Source organism: Tyto alba, unplaced genomic scaffold (assembly GCF_018691265.1).
Source record: "Tyto alba isolate M040663 unplaced genomic scaffold, T.alba_DEE_v4.0 Super-Scaffold_14, whole genome shotgun sequence".
Classification (NCBI taxonomy): Eukaryota; Metazoa; Chordata; class Aves; order Strigiformes; family Tytonidae; genus Tyto; species Tyto alba.
The window spans coordinates 28,393,425-28,412,894 of NW_024881276.1; the positions used below are offsets into that span (position 1 = coordinate 28,393,425).

Sequence of the window (19,470 nt, forward strand, 5' to 3'; positions counted from 1 at the left end):
ACAACTGTAGCACAATATAAGTGGTATAGATGGCATACTGAGTTACTCCTGTATTTGGATTCGAGGTTCCATTAAATGAAAGTCTCACAAGTTCAGAAGACTGCAAATTTGGGCTAGCCTTCAGAATTAGATAGCAAGCAACAACAGAATACAGAGATATCTCTGAGAAATACTAACACCCCTATTTCCTTTTCTGGAAGAATTAATATGAAACCTTGATTGTAATTTAAAATACTATCATGCTAAACTTTTTTGACAAAGTACAGCATGCACTTTTTTATAAATACTGGTCTTGTCTGAGACAAACTGTTTTCACTGGGTGGTTGTAGCCAGATTTAAGGGATCAATAAGAAAACTGCCTATGGTTCCCCACACCCAAAAGCAATCTGACACCTTCAAGATATATACGCGAAAGCAGCAGATCATTACTAGAAGCCTCCTGAATTTTATTAGAATATCTAAAAACCTCTTGCCTAACTTAGTATCTTGTCACTTGTTTAGAAAAATAAGTTAATGGATTAAAAAAAGAAAAAGATTCAAGTGAAGCATTCTTTCTTTACCCTGTATTTCATCTTCAGCAGATCCATGATTCTTATAATGTGTGGTCTGCATTCCTGATGATTTTCTATCAGATGAGAGGTCACAGTAGATGACTCTGTGTCCACCTCTGGGACAAATGCCCATTTGTACCTGAAACAAATGGACTACTTAAGAAAACAAGCAGGAAAAACTCCTTGTTTGGATCATACATAGTTTAGTAGAGCACCTGTTTGTTCACAGAAAGAGCTGTCATAACTACAATTTTATGCTATTGCCAGAGCCAAACTTAATGAAGGATATTACTATCATGTCAGCATTTATTTGCATCTGGCTCCAAAAAAATCCCAAGTGTGTGCAAAGGGAAAATAAAGAACAGTTGCCATCTTCATCTTCTTCCAGTTTTTCCAGGTTAGAGAACCTCCCAATGAGGTGAAATCTCCCTATACTGACAAATACCTCGAATTATATTTGTCTGAGTATCAACATCTGCACTTGTAAAAAGAACTGAAGGCAAAATTAAGTCTAGAATAAATTAGATCTGGAATTACTTTAAAGGATAAGAATGGTAACAACCTGGCGAACAGGTAAGTAATTAGAGGACTTACATTTGAAACAACTGCATCCTATCAGGTGGAAATGAAAGTGCCGTGTCCAAAAACTTGCAAGCTGATAAGTACAAGGAAAGCTCATTTTGTTGTATGTCAGATCCACTGCCATCACCTGAGACTTTCTGTTTGCTTATTTTGCTGTTGCTCCTGTGTTAGTTAAAATTAAGAAATGTACCATTAAAACATAAATCCACTAAATGTTTGTCACTCAGCAAGAGAAATGTACACATTTACACAACTGAGCACTTGCACTTATGCACATGAAAACCTATTTTTATTCTGTATGAGTACTGTGATCAATATAAAAAGCTGTTAGAAGAAAAAGTAATCTAAAATATTTTTTAAAAATTGCAATGTGTTAAAATATTCAAATGCTGACTTAGCATCTCTTCCTATTTTTGTATGCAACTAAGTGGTAGTTATGTTTTTTGAACACATTGCTATTTTAGCTGCTGAAAAAAAATCCTAAACTATGCATTAATCAGTACCAAAAAATACACAAGTCTAATAAAAAAATCCTGTTGTCTCCTCCCTATCCCAGAGAATTAAATAAAAATTTGCACATAGAGAACAAGCACAATTGTTACCAGGTTCCATGAGTTCTCTATCAGACAAATGGCAATTCTTACTTTGATGGTTCATCTTCTTCATTTAAATCTTCTTCCAGCTGTAGAAATGTCTGAATCTTTAAAAAAATAAATTATTTTTGGAGATGCTGAAACATTCATATGACCTAATCTCAAAAAAGGTATGTTCACATAGTATAAGGAACCATAGACTCTTAGTTTACTCTCACGACTTGCAACAAATTAACAAATCATGCAAGAGATTACAAAAACTATGAAAACATTTCCTTTTTTCAAACAAGGGGTGTATTTGGGAGGAAGGAATAGGTGAAAAGGAAAAAAAACACACACTAATTAGTTTCAAATTACTACTTATTCCTTACCAATTCAGTTACCATAATTGGCCACAATGAGGTTAGATGCTGAGGAGAAATCCTTAACAAAAGAACTCTGAAGAAGAGAAACATCTGGGCGGCAACTATAGAAGTCTGCCCCACACGGAGGTTCTCAGTCAGTCGTTCTGAAGTAAATATTAAAAAGGTAAAAAACCAACTAAACAAAAAAGAGTAGTATTTTCCTAAACATGTGCTGTTCTGAAAAATAAAAAATGTAGAAGGTGGCAAAAGAGAATTTGTGCTTTATCATCAGTTTTGGGTTAAGTCCCCTGCACTCTCTATTAACAAAACTGTGATTCAGAGAGTCTGTAGACATGGCGGTTTTATATTGGACAAAATTTTGTCAAGACTGGCATTTAAGGAGAACAACAACAGCCCAAGAGTGGCTGGAAGACTGCCACAAAATAATCATGTTTCCAGTTATATTTCCAGACCAAAGGCTTTGGAACCCAGATTCCGTCTCCCTCTTAAAGAGATGATTTCTTTGTTAGAATTCAGAGATTCACAGCATCATAAATTCTGTTTAAAACTTTTAAAAAATGAAAGTACATGTTGGAAAATAGGTGACATTCCTTTCTTACACAGTTTATACATGTTACAGCTGAAAAAAATATCAAAACAGGTGAAATTACAAATCTTACCTTGTATTAAGGGAAGATAGAGATGATACTGATCAATCTCTCCACTAAAGACAGCAAAAGCTTGCCGCTTTAACAACATTGCTTTTTGCTCAAAGCTTGGGTACAGTTTTAAGGCGCTGCTCTGCATATCTATAACAGAGATAAGAATTATCTACCCTATAAAGACTTGTGCTTTGGGCTGAAAATAATTCCTATGTCCTGAAATATTCTGAAAAGAAAAACTCTCTTTGAGTCTAACTAATTGGAATAATAAATTGGTGTTGATCTGGATCTGCTCACACTAGCAGGAAAATTATATGAAACAAGCATTGCAGCTCCAATGAGGCTGTCCAGTATTTTAAACCTGTCTCTGCCCTAACATATATCAATCTTCCCCTCTTTTCAATCTCCTAAATCCATAGATGAGTAATCTCAGAGCTTCAAGACTTACTGAGAAAAAAAGGAAATAAGTTTAAAAATACATATTGTTAAAAAAAAGTGTATTAAGAATTAGTCTTGAACTGTAACCCTTCAAATATTATTTAAAATTATCTGAAAAAGAGACTAAAGCTTCCTTTTTCTTTTGAAGCTCCATGCAAATTCAGGGGGTTTTATCCTACCCCTTCCCCCACTTTCTTCTACCCTGTCCCTCAAGCCTGAATTAGAGGTCAAAACACATTTGCTCAAAGGTTTGCTGTACAGGTGCATCACATTCCTACAGCTTGATGCCAATATACAGACACCTGCAAAGTTAGCCAAAGTCTCATTGCTTTCTAACAGGGAACAGCTGCAAAAGGTCACAATTCAGCAACTCAAAATTATAGCAAAATGTGAATGCAGGAGTCCAACATTAGCATTTCTAGAACAAAAATACTTACGGGATGTTTTAGACATGACCAAAATACAGAATTAACTTAGCACAGCTTTTAGCTGTGAATAAAGTTGGCAACATAATTAGGCAAATGCATTGTCTGCATTTTATTGGTCTTTAGTATAATAAAAATGCACCCAATAGCTCAAATGCAAACAGATTTCAAATTAATGTAGAAATATGCTATCAGTAGCTGATACTTACTCATCAAATCTTTAAACATAGTTTTCTCATGTGTTAGAAGATGATCGATAATGGATCTCCAGCTGAATAAGATACAGAAGGAATTAGAAAACCAGAGAATGCTCTGGTATAGATTCACCTCAGAAAAGATTTTGGTCAAACGTTTCATACAAGGAAACAGTTTCCAAACAGTATTCAATATGCAGACTCTTATCTGGTTTAACACATACTGCATCCTAGGTCTTCCAGCTCTACTGTATGCAGCTCCCTAATCACTAAGGGAAGTACCAGCATGAGACAAGTTTATTCTTCTGCAGCATAATGAAAACTTAAGTGCTTATAATGCATTTATCAGAATTAGTTGTTGAGACTCATTTTTAACATTATTACGTTCTGTAAGAAAGTGCAAACCAGAATTTTCTTTCCAGTATTAGCCATTCTCCTTTAAAGCCTTTCTTTGCAAACTCAGAATAGAATCTTGGAATGCTGCAATCTCATGTCTTACTGAGTGCATGAAGTGTCCATCTGGAAGAAAGCTGGATCCATATACAACTCAACAACTTCTTTTTTCCAGGCTCGCTTTGTATAGGCATATCCACTCAATGAGCTGAGCAACTGAGCACCAGCACGAAAACTAGGAATGTTGTAGGCACTGGGGGAAGAGAACAATAATGATAAATTTATCTATTTTTTGAAGTGGACTTTATGTAATCAGAAAATAAACTCCTAACTTCTAACCACATTCCCTCAGTAATAGGCTGTGTCTACATTAGCTCATAACTTGGAGCAGCAGGAGATCAGCAGATCAAAATAGTTTGCGCAGAAACTCCTCTCATTTCCAGTGCTCCTGGTTCAGGGAGATATTTTCAGATTAGATGTATCACAGTACAGCACTGCCTGTGTCCACTACAGATGTGGTTCAGAACGTCCCCAAAATAAAGTTTCCAATAAGCTTTGAAGCGGGCCCCTTTAGAAGGTACCACACTAGACTTCATCTGTCACCCAGATAACATGTATCAGTTCTCATGTCATCACCTGTATAAAAACCTCACACATAAGCCTTTTTCTCCTTGTGCTGCCCTATGCACCACCCCACTGCAAATCTGAACACCATGCTCTGCTAGGCACGGTAGGGAAGGAGCACAGGGCTCAATTCAAAACAGGCAGGAGCAAGGTGAAGGGACCCTGCATGAAGAGAAGCTTGTCCTCTGGCACCTCAGTTTCACTGAAGACACAGATGCCAAACAGCGTCCTGCTACAAATCCTTGCTATGGTAACTGCTTTGCCCATAGCTGAACAAAGGTTTCAGGTTGGGAAGGTGATGCTCAAACTGGCAGGAATGTGGCTTTTGGTTGAGAAGGGATGCTGTCAAGCTACTCTGTGGTGAGGGGGCACCACGTCACCCTCACAGAAGGCTTCAGCAGCCCCCGTGTTTTCAAGGGGGAGGCTACTGCTTTTTTGTGGAGCTCTGCAGCCAAACTCCTGCCAAGCTGGGAAGGACAGGGGCATGAAGACAGTCTTGGAGGTTATAGTCTGACTGCTGAGCAGCACATATGAGTATAATGAAAATCATCCAGCACATCTGTGGGCGTGATGGTGGCTCTACATTCTTAACCAGTAACTGCCTTGCTATGGTCATGGCTATACAGATCACAAGGACCTGCTGGCCTTGCCAGGCTGACATTGTAGAACCATCAAGGGACATCTGTAGGTATCTCAGCAACTTCATCAGGACTCTGATGCTTATGTCTTTTGAACGATCAGTCTCAGATCAAAGGGGATGGTAGTATCTTCCTTGCAAGAAAGAAAGAAAAAAAAAAATCCAGCTGACGCCGGGCATTCAGATCTCCATTTGCATTGCAGAAGTCTTCATTCATCCCCTGTACCAGTTCACAAGGACATCCTGACAGCAGTGGTGTCTATGCCAATCTTAACTGTGCCATTTCCACACACGGGGCAGAGATGGAATGAGTGTTTGGCTTGCAGCCGCTGGCTCGCAGCAGGCCCAGCACAGCAGGGTGATGACAGCATTCCAGAAACAGTTTCAGTGGTGCCTGTATGCAGGCTTTCCCATATCTTCTGCAAATGGTGAGAACATCAAATATGTGTACACAACAGTGTGCTCTAGTCAACAAGAGCAACATACACTCAGTACATCAAGAATCTTACTAACTTGGTTAGGGAAGGTGAAGTAGGCAGAAAACATTGCAGTAGATACAATGGAAAATGCACAGATACAATGAATAATAAAGAATAGCTTCCCAAAATTTCTCTGCATCATTTTTAATCCATCCCCATTGAGAGGGAGCATGGAAATGTCTTCAAACCCTGCTGCACCCTGAGGCTTGCTGGCTTTACTTGCTCACATCACAGCGACACTCAACCCATCATCCCATTTAGACATGACTGATTACTATGGTTATATCTTCCCTGACCCTCTACACCTTTTTTTTTCTCTTTACTGCATATCAACTAGTGGTTTTGACTGTGACCTAAACAATGCTTAAGAAAATCCCTCTTCCCTCCCTGGCCCCTGCAAGCTATGGATAAATGCTCTCCCACACCTCAGTACAGATTGATGTGCTCAGAAAAATGTAGTAGCCAGAAGGTGGCAGCCAGGAGGAGAAGCTTGATACCTGCTACAGCAGGAGCAGCTGCAACTCAGAAAAATGGAACAGGGAGTGTGAACTGGGAAAGGGGGAGGGTTGCTTTCTGCCACTTCGGAGAGAACTGCTAGAAAAAGGATTTGCTTTCTAAGAGCTCTATAAGTAGCACTGGGAGAAAGGGAGGGAGGGATGCACAAGAGAGTCTGAGAAAGCAGGACTAGCTGGTAAGGCCCTGGAAGACAGAAGGAAACCAGCACAGCAAGGAAACATTCTCCTCTCCCTCCTCCTGTTCCTGTGGGAAAAGGGTTATATTGTTCAGCTGACAGAGGATATCATCCATCTCTCCCTTACCTATGCTTCTGACTGAAAAACTAGGCAGATTATAGGGAGGTATTGCTATTGCACTCTTTCTACTTCATAATGGGTCCTGTGACCGGCCCAGTGTTCTGCTGCCTCATTCCACAGCTTCCTTCCATTACCTAACATGCACAGAAAGGAGAGCTTCAAGGCCAAAAACCCAGATGGGAGGAACACCTATACCTAAACAGAAACAGCTGTCAAAAAGCTCAAACAACAACAGGTTTCAGTTCCTGGATGAAATACTGCTTGTACCTTACTGGAATGGAAACAGAGGAGAAAACAAATGCAACCATGTACGTTCCCCTGTGGGCCAACATGGTCTATACTGAGACAAAATTAACAGAATTTGGCCAGTGAGGCCTAACTAGCACAATGCTGGTGGGCATGGAGAGGACAGAAGAGGGCCTTGTAGTCTCCATGCCTCTTCCCACACCTCACCCTTCTAAACTGACTTGCATACGTGGATGGGGGCTCTGCCGTCTGCCCAGGCATCAGCCATGAGAAGCAGAGCTGCTTCTTCCAGCAAGTGCCCAGCAACCACCACTGCCAGGGAAGACAGTTCAGTGATCCTCCTGATGGGGCTGTCCTTCTCCCAGCTCTTCAGAGCCTTCTGCTCCCAAGCTTTTGCCAGTCTGGTACCACGTGAGCCATTTCAGTCATGCTCAGCATCCTGCAGAAGCCTTCCCACTACAGTCTCTGTCATCTTCCTCCCTCTGCAGTGCTGTCTTGCCTTTGGGTGCTCAAAGGTAGCCCCGTAGGGTGCATACTGCCTCCTGCCCACAGTGGCATGGGAACAAGCTGGAGGGACAGTCCCTCCTTGCAGGACTCTGTGGAGGAGAGAAGAGCAAACCCATCAGTCCCTCAGTGCCTGTGAAGATAAATGATAATTTCTTGCCCATGGCCTTGCTCCTTCTAGCTTCTGGTTTTCTTCAAGGAGCCAAGATTAAGGCTTTTGACCGCCCTTTTTGGGAGGAGGTCTCCTGTCAGTGTGTGCTCTCAATGTGCTCCATGCCATGCTCCTGCCTGCCCAGACCAAGGAATGCCCTAGGGCTGTGTGCTTGAACTGGAAACATGCAACAGACTGGGCTGTCCCTCCACCTGCAATCAATACTCAGAATGACCCAACACAGAAGTTTACTGGATAAGGTTAGGACCCGTCACGGATTCAGAGCTCTGTAAGCAGCAGTGACATGTCAGCAGATGTGACAGTGCCTGTTTTACCCCTAAAACCATGGGAGATGCATGGCCCCAGCTGAGTGCCTGCAGCAGGCTGTCTGCCACAAATAGGGACAAGGGCAGTGATGTGCTTTGTGCCCTGTGGAGTCAAAGCCTTGCAGGTGAGACTGCATCACTGCTGCCCACTGACAGTGCCAGGGGTGAGCATGGGACAGCCAGTCATATTTTGGGCTTATTTATATGCAAAGCAAATTGAGCGTCACCACAAAACTCCATGGCTCCTCAGTTAAGAGACTGCTTCATGCTCTGAATGAACGCTGCCGCCACCAGACCATCAGCCTGCAGCTGCCTGGTGGGGGAAGGTAAGGCACTGGCAGTATGCTCTTATCAGCAGAAGCCCGGTGGGGGCTGTGTTATCCCCAGGTGCTCTGCACAAAGCTGACCCCCAGTCCGGCCTGAGGCAGGCCCATAGGCAGAACCACAGTTTCTGACACAGGTGACTGATACGTGTAAGATTAATCTCACATCTCATGGGCCCAGGACAATTACTTCTAAAGACAAAGCAACCTTTGCAGTCAGAGCAATGACGTATAGAGTTACGCTATTTCTCTGAACAAAATACCTTAATTTCCACCAAAAGTGAAAGCATTCATTAACTCACTTACAACATCACCATTAAAATGAGCATCTGTACACATACCTGGGTTTTAACCAACAGCTCTCCTGAAGCCAGCTGTGGTGTGGAAAGGAGTCTGTGGATGAAAAGGATCCATGGATGTGCTCCCGCACAGGTCGTCCTGTAAGGTTTAGGGACAGCACACGCTCCCCTACACACTGCTGCATGGTGGCCCTCAGACTTGAGTTGAAACAGGCTGCAGGTTTGGTGGTGAGCAGGTACTTGAAGATTTCTCCTGGCTTTCTGCAGTGGACACAGTCTGCTGTGTTCTTCTTCGTCTCTGATTGCTGTCCTGGTCTTTATCCAGACTACCAACAACTTTTGACCACTTCACAGGAAATACTCAGCAGTGGCACTGTTTTCATGTTGCCCTTCTTCCCAACAGGCAGAAAAGGTAGGTGTCAGATTGGCAGGAATTGAAAAGCAGTGATAGTAAAGGACAATAAAAGCAATAGCGTTCAGCAATAGAGAGAAGTAACAGGGAAGATAAAGTAGGAAGGGATGACGTGTCAGAAGAAACACAGAAGGATAAGGAAGAAGCAGCAGACAGATATCACTTGTGGTGAAGTAGCTGAGGGTCCACAGTGGACAGCAAGTAGTAGGGCAGGATAACTTGGCTCAGAAAAACAGCTTCAGGATGTCCCAGGTTTGACAGCCTTCTGCTGGCACATCTGGTATGTATGTTCTAGATCTCTTCATGGCAGTGCAGTCAGGACTTAGCAAGACTTCATGGGTCACTTTTGTATAGGAGCTTCTATTAGGTCCCTCCAAAAGTAATTTAGTTCATGCAGTAAAACTGCTTTGAGTACTGAGCCAGCTTTTCATAAATGGAGACAAATTAAGAGATTCACTTCAAAACTACACTACTGCTCTAATCAAATTGCTAATGTAAACATAGCCACAAAGTATTATCCTGAATTCTGATCATCCATTACAGGAAAAAAAATGGTCAGGAAAAACTCTCTAAAAGCAAAAAACCACAAGCTAATGCAAAACATTGCAATGTCCTTAATGCTGCAAATGATTGGTACAGCAGGGCTAACAGACTACTCTTAGCTGTCTGTACTGAGAAGGGATTTAGCATTATTAGCATAAACGTACTGGATATGTAGATAATCCTCCCAAAAGATAAGTTTTGTATTACTTTACTGTGGAGGATGGCTCATCATTCAAGCTGTAAGATCACCAGAAAACTAAGGCACAGAGAACTTAGAACAGCTGACAGGCTCAGTGACTCTACAGCTGAGCAGCTTTGAAAAGAATCACAACAAAATCTTACCAGCTTAGATACCAATTAGTTATGCTCATTACCTGTGCTCTTCCAGTTGGGGCGCATGTGTGTATGAACAACAGGAAGAGGGTGGTGAAAAGTATTCCCAGAGGTTAATTTTAATTAACTGCGCCTCATTCCCTAGGTCTTCCACAGTCAGTGGAGAGAGAAGCTCTTCTGGGGTGTGATTCAGAACAGCAGTGTCTGAGCACAGGAGCTTTACAGGGTTAAGGCTTGTAAAGGAAGTTGCCCTTCCTTGGAGAAAATTTCACTCGTTAATGAGAATAATGGAGACTTTTTTTTTTCTAGGGCAAAAGATCAACTGTATGGTATAGAAAGGGGAGAACGTACTTCTCTGTCCTATACAGTTAGTGACTAAATTAGAGAATTATTTATATAAGATTTTGTATCTCAGGTCTCCAACTCTCAAAATTCCCCCTGACTATTAAAGCACTCCTGAGAAGAAGAAAAAGCAAAAGTCTTACAGTGTGGTCAAAAAAATCAGATGAATAAGAAAAAGCACATGTGCAGAGAGAAGTCACCTGTGGTTGCGCAGATAAGGAAATACATAATAAAGCAAACGTGAAATCAATGGCACAGCTTTTTCCTTCTCGTCACTCCGGTAAACCATGTCCAGAAGAGAAGCAAGAACCTTAAAAATGAAAAGAATGTATCTTTAAACCTTTAGTTGGTATTTCTGACAAAAGGGGAAAGCATGCCATACTCAGGCTAGAATATGTGTGCAAATGGGATGGCTCAATAAAGATTTACGCTCCCATTTAATCTACCAAGAAAACCTATGTATTCCTCTGTTCAATAATATCAATAACAACCCCACAGATGAGAGCAGCAATGACAAAACTGCCCCTACTTACTTCTGCAAGGAGAGAAAGAGCTTGGACACTGTATATCGAAGGAGCAGAGGCAGAAACCATTGAAGATGGTGCCATGGATGTATCTAAAAGAGGCAAAATCATTTAGTTTTCTCTTCAGACAAGACGTGTTTAAATTCTGTTGTTTGCTAATTTTCTTCCCAAACAGAACTGTTATTTGCATATTGGTATTACAGTGAAATGCCTCTGGGCATGTTGCCACAATGACATACCACACGCTCATGCCCATGCTGTTCTGTCACATGTATTGCTTGCACCTGAAATATGTTTTCCTCTGTATTATACACAATCTGCAGATATTTACTAAAGCCACTTAGGTTGACATTGTTATTGGAGGATAATGCATATTTTTGGTTTTACTTTTTGCCTGTATTACTCCCTTCTCATGTGAACTACACACTGTCAAACACCTTGTACTCTTCACTGACTTAAGAAGAGAAAAAGCAGCGGAAAGTCAGACAAAACCACATTACCGTTCACATCTTCAATGTTGAAGTCATCTGGTAAAATCTGAGGCTGAGCTTTCACTTCTAAGTTCCGGCTCAGCCAGCTAGTCTGTTCCAGAGAAGAACCAGCAATAGTCCCTACAGCCTCCAAGATTTTTTGGGTCACCTCCTATAACATAAGCAGACAATGTGGCATCAGATGAAAACTATCATCACTCAGCCAATCCACCAAAGTCCTCTTTATATGGAACATGTCAGGAGGATCAGAAGTAGGCACTTTCATCTCTTAGAAACATAAATACTTCTCTGATTTAACTGTCTGTGCTCTCAAGATAATTAACTACTGCTCACTTCAAATAAGGATAGGCAAGAAAATGAGAAGAAGGAGAAACTGTAAAGTTAGCTTATCATGGAGATTTTAGTCATGATATTCCATGCAAGGCATCACCATCAACACAGTATCAATTTGGCATCAGTCCTGCCACACTTCACACATTAGCTGTCATCTGTCACAGACATGATCAGCCAGACACTGTAAGAAAACTAAATCCCAAGTATTCAAAGCAAAGCAGAGGTCACTTGTGAAGAGGTTATAAAACAGCAAGATGGCAAAATTGCCTTTTTATCATCATCTTCATTTTGCTGGCCAGTCTCTGAAGCACAAGTGGAGACTTAATTTCTCTGTTGGCACACTAAAGTAACCATAGCACTGCCTCACCTCATAGGGAGCATTACGTTGGCTTAGAGCTAATACCAGCCATGTGGGTTGTGCTGAAATTGTTCTGGTGAAATCACAATCAGTATAGGAAGATAATCCTGCTCTTCTTAACCCCTTCTTTACATAAAAGGTGAGCTGACTGTCATTTACCTAGCCAAACACAGCTATGAGCTTCAAGGTTAATTACGCTACAAATTTTTCTAGGTAGCTTTGAGATTTCAATACTTACACATACGATATGAACTCATGACATCACACTTGTGTTATGATTTAAATTCTGAGAAAAATCATAAACGTATCCAAGGAAAACAGCTTTTAAAAGTCCATAGTTACCACTGCAATTTCAAGCATTTCTGACAGAATTTTGTTAGAGACATTCTATGCATCACGTCTCTTATCTTTGAGTCTCCCATATTTATGAGGTCTAGTCCATGATGTGTGGATGCACATTCACACATTCTAAAAGCACAGGTGAATTCAAATACAAAGCACAGATCAGGCCACCTCCACTTTTACTTAGATGTACGGTGACAGATTTATGAACTGAAAGGTATACATGTATACACTGTACCTGCAAGTCTTTTTGGTCTTTTTTGTTTTCTATAGTAGGTGTCCTAGTCACAAAGTCATTCAGAGTACTGTGGGAAAATGAATTCACTCTGAGTTAGTAATTGGACAGGTCTACTCAATGTATCTATAAACCTTCTTCTTTTATGCAGTACCTGAGAAGAAGAAAGTGTCCAGGAGGAGCCAAGTTCAACTGCACAGACTCCTTGAGAAGTCCTAATAAGGACTGGAAGTTCTCCTGCAAGGCTGAAACAGGCAATCTGCCAAAAAACACAACACCAAAACGCACACAAGTCTGAAGTTAGAGTTAAGGAAAAAAACAAAAAAAACCCAAAGGTGGGTAACTTGGTGGCCTACAAGCTTCCATCAAGATAGTCCTTTAGAACCTGCCCCTTCCTAACTGACCCAACAACATGGTATAAGTATCCGGCAGCACAGGCAATATGTGTAGAGCAGTAAATGCTAGCAGTACACACAGTATGCCAGCCAGCACTACAGGACTGCTGGATCTTCAGGGGGAAGAGAAGAAATAAAGTTTAACTAACCACTTAACCACTCCACTGCATGCCAGCTTACTTATGTCCATAGCTTACTGCATACAGTATATTGTATAGTCTGATATAAGGCTTCCATGCAAGAAAAGCCAAGTATGCGAAGAAGAGTTTTGATCAAAGGAATATTTCCAATCAGCTGCCTGACCCACTACATGTTCAGCACAGACTGCAGCCATAACTGTTTTATTGAATTTAGAAGTTCTCTATCCATTCATCTGGCAACACAGAACAGATAAGGAGAAAGATCATAAGAAATTATACAAGTATCTTGCTCATTAGATGCCTGAAGTATGCTGCTCTATTTGTATGAAATGAGGCTTTCAGACTGGCACTATCAACAGATCAATAGAATAGAATGTCATAGCCCAGTTATTTTGTGTCTATCTGTTACTTAATAATGAAGTGGCAATAACCATTTCCTACCTAAAGGTGTTCTGTGACATTGTGACATGAAAATCAAAGTAAAGCAGAAATAGTGATGCTGGCTGTTACTTTACTAGAGTCAAACAGAAAACTCTCCTTTATAATGACTGAATTACCTTTGAATGAAAGCATAACTGAACTGCAGCACAGGAATATCTACAAGAGAAGATTTCTGAAAAATAAAAGCAAAATCACAATTATTTGCGATCAGAAAAAAATAAAAAGAAGGTCCAAGCTGTTGAATACTCATGTTCAGTGGTTAGCACACCCTTCTTAGAAGCCAGCAGGTACTCCTGTACTCCAGCAGGTAGTTGGACATGGAGCTGATCCAAGGTCTTTAAAATATAATTGGCAAGTTGCAATCCTAAGATTACAATTCAACATTGAATAAAAAATGGCTATTACAATCAGACTTAAATGGCCACGCTGTTCTCTTTATTTGACTACTTAATTAGGTTTAATTGTAGTCCTGATGCTTTGTGGAATTATGTATAAATAAGAGCATATCAATTATGATAAAACTCTCTATATACCAGTATGAGGGAATTCAGAGGTTTAACAGAGGACCCTAGTTCAGAAGCAGTCACATTACTTTGGAGTATCTGCCACAGTTTACTTAGACCTGTAGGAGCTCCTATAGTGACATGCATAGTAACAAAACTGGTTTCCTTGAAGGCCAATTGGAAGACAGCAGACTCAACGTGAAGTATTTCTAACTATTCAGATAAGGTTAGAGAGAGAGAAATGCATCACTGAGTTGTGTATCTGCAGCAGCTTTACAGAAATTGTCATCATTTTCAGTCCTGGAGGACCCCACATCTTTTCATTACCAGCAACTTCTCTAGCAAAATATTCTGAAGAACCTATTTACATTGATGGGATTAAAACACAGAAACCCACATTCTAAAAATATAACTTATTCAGAAGCAAAAGAGAATCACACATTTTAAAAGAACCCCAAACTTCCCTTCTATCAGTATTTAGAAGACACATTGGATAGATCCAGAATAGAATATATTAAGAAAATGGAATTATCTTCATGGTTACCTCTTCGCCTTTGATTTGCGATGGTTTCTTGACTACCTCTTTGACTAGATGTAATATAGTATCAATTTTCAATGTGTTAAGTGCACATATTAAGTCCACAAGAATAAGCTGAGATGCACTAGCCACTGGAAAAATCTGAAAAAACAAAACAAAACAAAAACCACACCCCTCAGATCACTGTACTGGGCAAAACATGAAGTTTGAAGTTGAAAAAACAGCTTTTTTTTGGTGATATTTCATGTATCAATACTTACACAAAACATGAATTAGACAAGTTAAATCGAGCATGAAACAATTTGTCATATACAGATCTTCGCCCAACACATTCATGAAAACAGCTTCATTGTGTTCAAATGAAAGCAGAAAAAAAGAGGTGTTCTACTGAGAATAAATGCTTAGTTCCAGAAAATACTGTAACTCCAACCTTTCTCTGGCCATGGAGCTCATCCAAGGTCTTTAAAATGTAATTGTCAAGTTGCAATCCTAAGATTACAATTCAGCATTGAATAAAAAATGGCTATTACTATTAGACTTAAATGGCCACACTGTCCTTTTTATTTGATTACTTAATTAGGTTTAATTGTAGTCCTGATGCTTTGTGGAATTATGTATAAATAAGCACATTACAGTTTTCTCAGTGGCTTGACGTTGTCACATGTCAATAACCCCAAAAACTAAGGGTGCCTTTCTTTAGTTTCACCTTGATTTTACTTTGATTCCTATGAGGTTTCTTGCTGTTCCATACTGCTGCTATTGCTGCCATCAACTGGATTCCAAGTTGTGCTGTCAGTGGATTCATGAAGTCGAGTATTTTAGTTCTTAATGTCTGTAGAGGGGAAAAAAATAACTGTCAACCCTAAACTCTGAGCTAGACTTTGCCTTGAATAGTCTGTAAAACATTCTTCCTTTTTCCAAGATGTTCAGAAAATACACAACAAAAGAATCTATACACTTAGCAGTCAGACTAGCTTTTATAATTTATGAGTTAGTGTATCCTTCTTACAGATAGAAGGCACATTTGTTGGAAAACAGATTGTAAAATAGAAAAAGTAACTTCTTGTATTATATTCTCTCTCCTACAGATATTTTTCACTACTATGATTTACCAATAGCCACAGAAGAAGGGAAAAGTGGTATTTTTATTCCTTCAGGGACATGTTCTACTGCATGTGGAAGGTACAGACAATTTGGAGGCAGTTGGCTCTACAGCAGCTATTATCAGAATCCCACATAAAAAGCAAAGCATTAAACAGATCAGGTAAGGGTGTGGATGGGCAAAAAGAACACGGAAAAAAATCTACTTTTGTAGGTATGTACCGTGCGAGTCTACAGCTCATGAGAGTTCTTCAGAAATTCTTTGTGGCCCAGTATAATGCTGGGAATGGCAAAACTATTCCTATAATCTCTGTGTAAAATACACTGGTGAGGGAGGGGTAAGAATGATGATACACAGCAGTTTAAAAGAACTCCTACTTTGGTTGCTTTAAAGTAGACTGAAGAAGAGCCTTTGGTTGTTCCAAAGAAGTCAGTTGGCCTTTTTTGAGAGTCCTCCCTCTTTATAATGCTCCAAAGAAGGGACATGGTATTAATAATGCGAGGTAATTCTTCCAAAATGGCATTCCTAGCGTTTCTCAGGTTTGCAGGTTCAGCTAGAGATGATGACTAGAAAAAGAACAAAAACATGAATATTAAAATACACTATATTATGCACCACTAATTGACTGTTCTTATTCTATAATTAGAAGAATTACAGTCAATTTTTGTAATGACAACTTTAAAAATAATTCAACCATTCTATTTCTGAAATATACGGCTGCTATTAAAGTCTACTGAATTTGCTGTTCACTATTTTGGCACAGATAGAATGGATTTGTCTAGGAAATTTTTAGGATAATATCCTCTTCTGACAAATGTTATAGGAATAAAAATTGTAGAGAACACATCAGCATGTTATCAACTCAAAAGAAAATAAAAGACACTGTTAATAACAGAGCAACTGTCGACAAGCTACACAGGACTAATATTTGCATGACCAAAATCATCATGAACATCTGCTTAAAATTAACTTTCCTGTCTTCAAATAAAAAAAAAAAATAAGTTCAGTCCCCGTTCCTTACACTTTTACTTAGTTCACTTCTTTTGGTGTGCTGTGAGGCTTCTCTAAGGTTTTCTCATCCAAGTGCCGCTTCACTACTTATATTCACCTCTGAATGAAAAAGGGATGCATACTTTGATGAACTGGTGTCAAGTGAGTGGTAGGCATTAAGCACTTACCTTTTTAGTTTGGTTAGGGTGATCCAGAAGGCAGTAGTGACCAATGGTTGTCAGACCTTCCAAAAGGGTTAGTGGGTAATCAGGTGTAACATTTTCTCTTTTAGAAGTTAAGCTTTGGAGGTGGGGGAAAAAAAATAAAAATGTTAACAGGCCAAGTGGTATTCCCTTAATTAAAAGTTCCAGTAGAAATCCGTTTCTATTCAATGGTTAAAAGAATACTGGAGCAACCAGACAAGAATACCACATCAAAGGATTCACAAACTATGCTTGGACAACACTGTTTTCTTGTCTAGATCTTTTAGAATATTATTCCCCACCAGTCCTTTCACTTACTGCCTGTTCTGAACAGTATCACTGTATTTTTCTTCTCCAGGGTGTCTCTCCCCAATTAGTCCTCCAAAATTCTCAGTTTTTTCAAAACTAGGAACTTCCTTTTACTTGGATGGCAGGCAGAGGGAGACAGGAGGTATCACAGCTGCTGGTCATTCTTGCAACTGCAGTGAGCCCTGCTGCAACAACACTGCCTCCACCGCACCTGGGCTCAGGGGACAGATGCCTGCATGGGCAGCAGGGTTTGAGGATCAGACTCTGGGAGCCACAGTGCTAAAACAGTAAATTGCTGTGCACTATGCTCTAGTGTAACAAGAACTTTAAAAAGCTTCAGCATAACAAATCCCACTGGGCAGACTCTTCTTACCTTGCAGATGTTTTTGCAGATGTCTTCACAGCTTCATTTTCATACTGTTTGACAAGCTCATCCAGGTTTTTACATATCTGTACAACAAATGGTGCCACAGTCCAGCCTAAAGACTTCCCAAAGTAGGGCAGGGAACATGTGACTAGGCCTACCCAAGTAGGATGCATCCCATAGCCATACTCTGGTTGCAAACCTCTAACCACTGCAGAGACGAATAATCCCTGGGAGGTTATTGGGTGTGGATAGACATATTGCATTGCACCAATAGCCTGCTGGAAATTAAGAGCCTGCTGCCATTCCTTAGAAAGGTCTGGCTGATTCTCCTGCTCCTCATGAGTCTGTCTAAGATGGTGCTCCAAGACAATCAATACCTGCAAGAGCTTCAGTAACTCAATCTGGAGTGGGTGTTCGCTCCATATTTGATCATGCCCAAAATTGATTAGGCTCTCTTCAAAGAGCTCTTCTTCAGGAACATTATTAACTCCATCTGCCATAAGCAGTTCATACCGTTTCTGACTTGTATACATAGATGCAGACAAAGAAAGAAGAACAAACTCCTGAATTTTGCATCTTCCTAGCAGATTATGTATGAACTCTATGTTCTTATTCTCTGCTGCTTTTGCAATGGTAGCTAGCTGGGTCATCATTCTAATCAGGACTTCCACACTTTTACCTGAACATCTCTGTTGCCAAGCACATCTCTGTGTGTGACCTTCAAGTAGCACGGATAATACGAGCGCAGAAAACTGAGACAGAGGTAAGTGAGCAATTCTATTAGAAGAGAATGGGGACACATGGTTGGGGACTGAGTCTGAAGCTTGCCATAAAAACTCTGCCCTACAAGAGCTTCCTGATGGCGTGCTAAGAGATTGTAAATAAGATTCAAGTGTGCTGTGGAGCTGGTATCCATGCTTGTACTAGCTACAGCTTCAATAAATTCTTTAGGGTTTGTTTTAAGCACTGCCTCCAGAACAGAGAAAGCATACAATACCCTCTTAGAGTCATAAGGCTGCAAGTATAGCAGCATGTGTTTGAACAGAGCCTCAATCATCTCCTGTTTTTCCTTCTGCTGCTTGAGCAATCTAGAATGGGTAATTTCTTGGAGCTCCAAATCCACCTCTTCATCACTTGACAGAGACTCTGATGCTTGAGTCCTTTCAGAGTCAGCACGCACAAGGTTTAGTGCTACTACTGGATTTGGAGCTTTCAGGAAGGAACGCATTGAGACAATTCACGTGGTTTGTGGTTTCTTTGCCATCGGTTACAGCACTGTCACTGTCCTCATTGCTCACTTCTTGCAGCTCCAGAGAAGGAGAAAAAGAGGACGTATTTTCACTGTCATGGCCTGTGCTGGTGTCTGCTGATTCTGTGTGCTCACTATTATCTTGGTCACCATCTGCTTCATGTGCAGTTACTGGATTACAAAAGCCATCATTTTCAGACTGTTCAGTTTTTAACTCCAGCTTCTCTGGATCTTTCTCCACTTCTGCCCAAATTGCTTCTCTGTCCACAGTAGTAAACTGGCTCAATGGAAGGTTTTCCTCGGAATTGCTCTCGGAGATGCCAGACTCTTTCAAAGAGTTTTTTTTCTTGCAAAGCCAAGCATGTATATCTTCTGGAAAAAAACATGTTGTTTTGTTTTTTTTTTTTTTCCAAAAAGAGCATATAATTATCTATTTCACACAACATGCTTTATAATGAATAAGTCAATGTAAGAAAAAAAGGTTAAAAAGCTACTCTGCTCTATTCTACTATTAATTGTAACAAGTGGAGCTAAAAAAAAACCTGAGTTAAGACAAGAATTATCTTTTTTTTTTTAAAAGTGGTAGAGCAGTCCTAATGTAATGTAAGCACGAGAGAATAGGGTCAAATCATAAAGCACATGCTGTTTCTCTTATGCTGTAACTCCCTAGATGTGACAAATTTTTTTTTATGCTTCCAGAGCATAAAATGTTTGTTGAGATCAAGAGGAAAATGAGA

At 40.2% G+C, this 19,470-nt stretch overlaps 1 protein-coding gene across 1 annotated transcript in view; it reads right to left on the reverse strand.

Annotated features, from left to right (window-relative positions):
* Nucleotides 1-19,470, reverse strand: part of DOP1B (DOP1 leucine zipper like protein B) — a 52,889-nt gene that overhangs the window by 1,839 nt on the left and 31,580 nt on the right. The window contains 20 exon segments of the mRNA XM_033011266.2: nucleotides 561-690; nucleotides 1,146-1,295; nucleotides 1,778-1,833; nucleotides 2,098-2,234; nucleotides 2,751-2,879; nucleotides 3,805-3,866; nucleotides 4,289-4,435; nucleotides 10,414-10,523; nucleotides 10,747-10,829; nucleotides 11,238-11,379; nucleotides 12,500-12,566; nucleotides 12,651-12,755; nucleotides 13,589-13,644; nucleotides 14,520-14,654; nucleotides 15,220-15,345; nucleotides 15,993-16,181; nucleotides 16,794-16,905; nucleotides 17,491-18,163; nucleotides 18,166-18,679; nucleotides 18,681-19,105. Coding sequence (XP_032867157.2) covers nucleotides 561-690; nucleotides 1,146-1,295; nucleotides 1,778-1,833; nucleotides 2,098-2,234; nucleotides 2,751-2,879; nucleotides 3,805-3,866; nucleotides 4,289-4,435; nucleotides 10,414-10,523; nucleotides 10,747-10,829; nucleotides 11,238-11,379; nucleotides 12,500-12,566; nucleotides 12,651-12,755; nucleotides 13,589-13,644; nucleotides 14,520-14,654; nucleotides 15,220-15,345; nucleotides 15,993-16,181; nucleotides 16,794-16,905; nucleotides 17,491-18,163; nucleotides 18,166-18,679; nucleotides 18,681-19,105 — 3,548 coding nt within the window.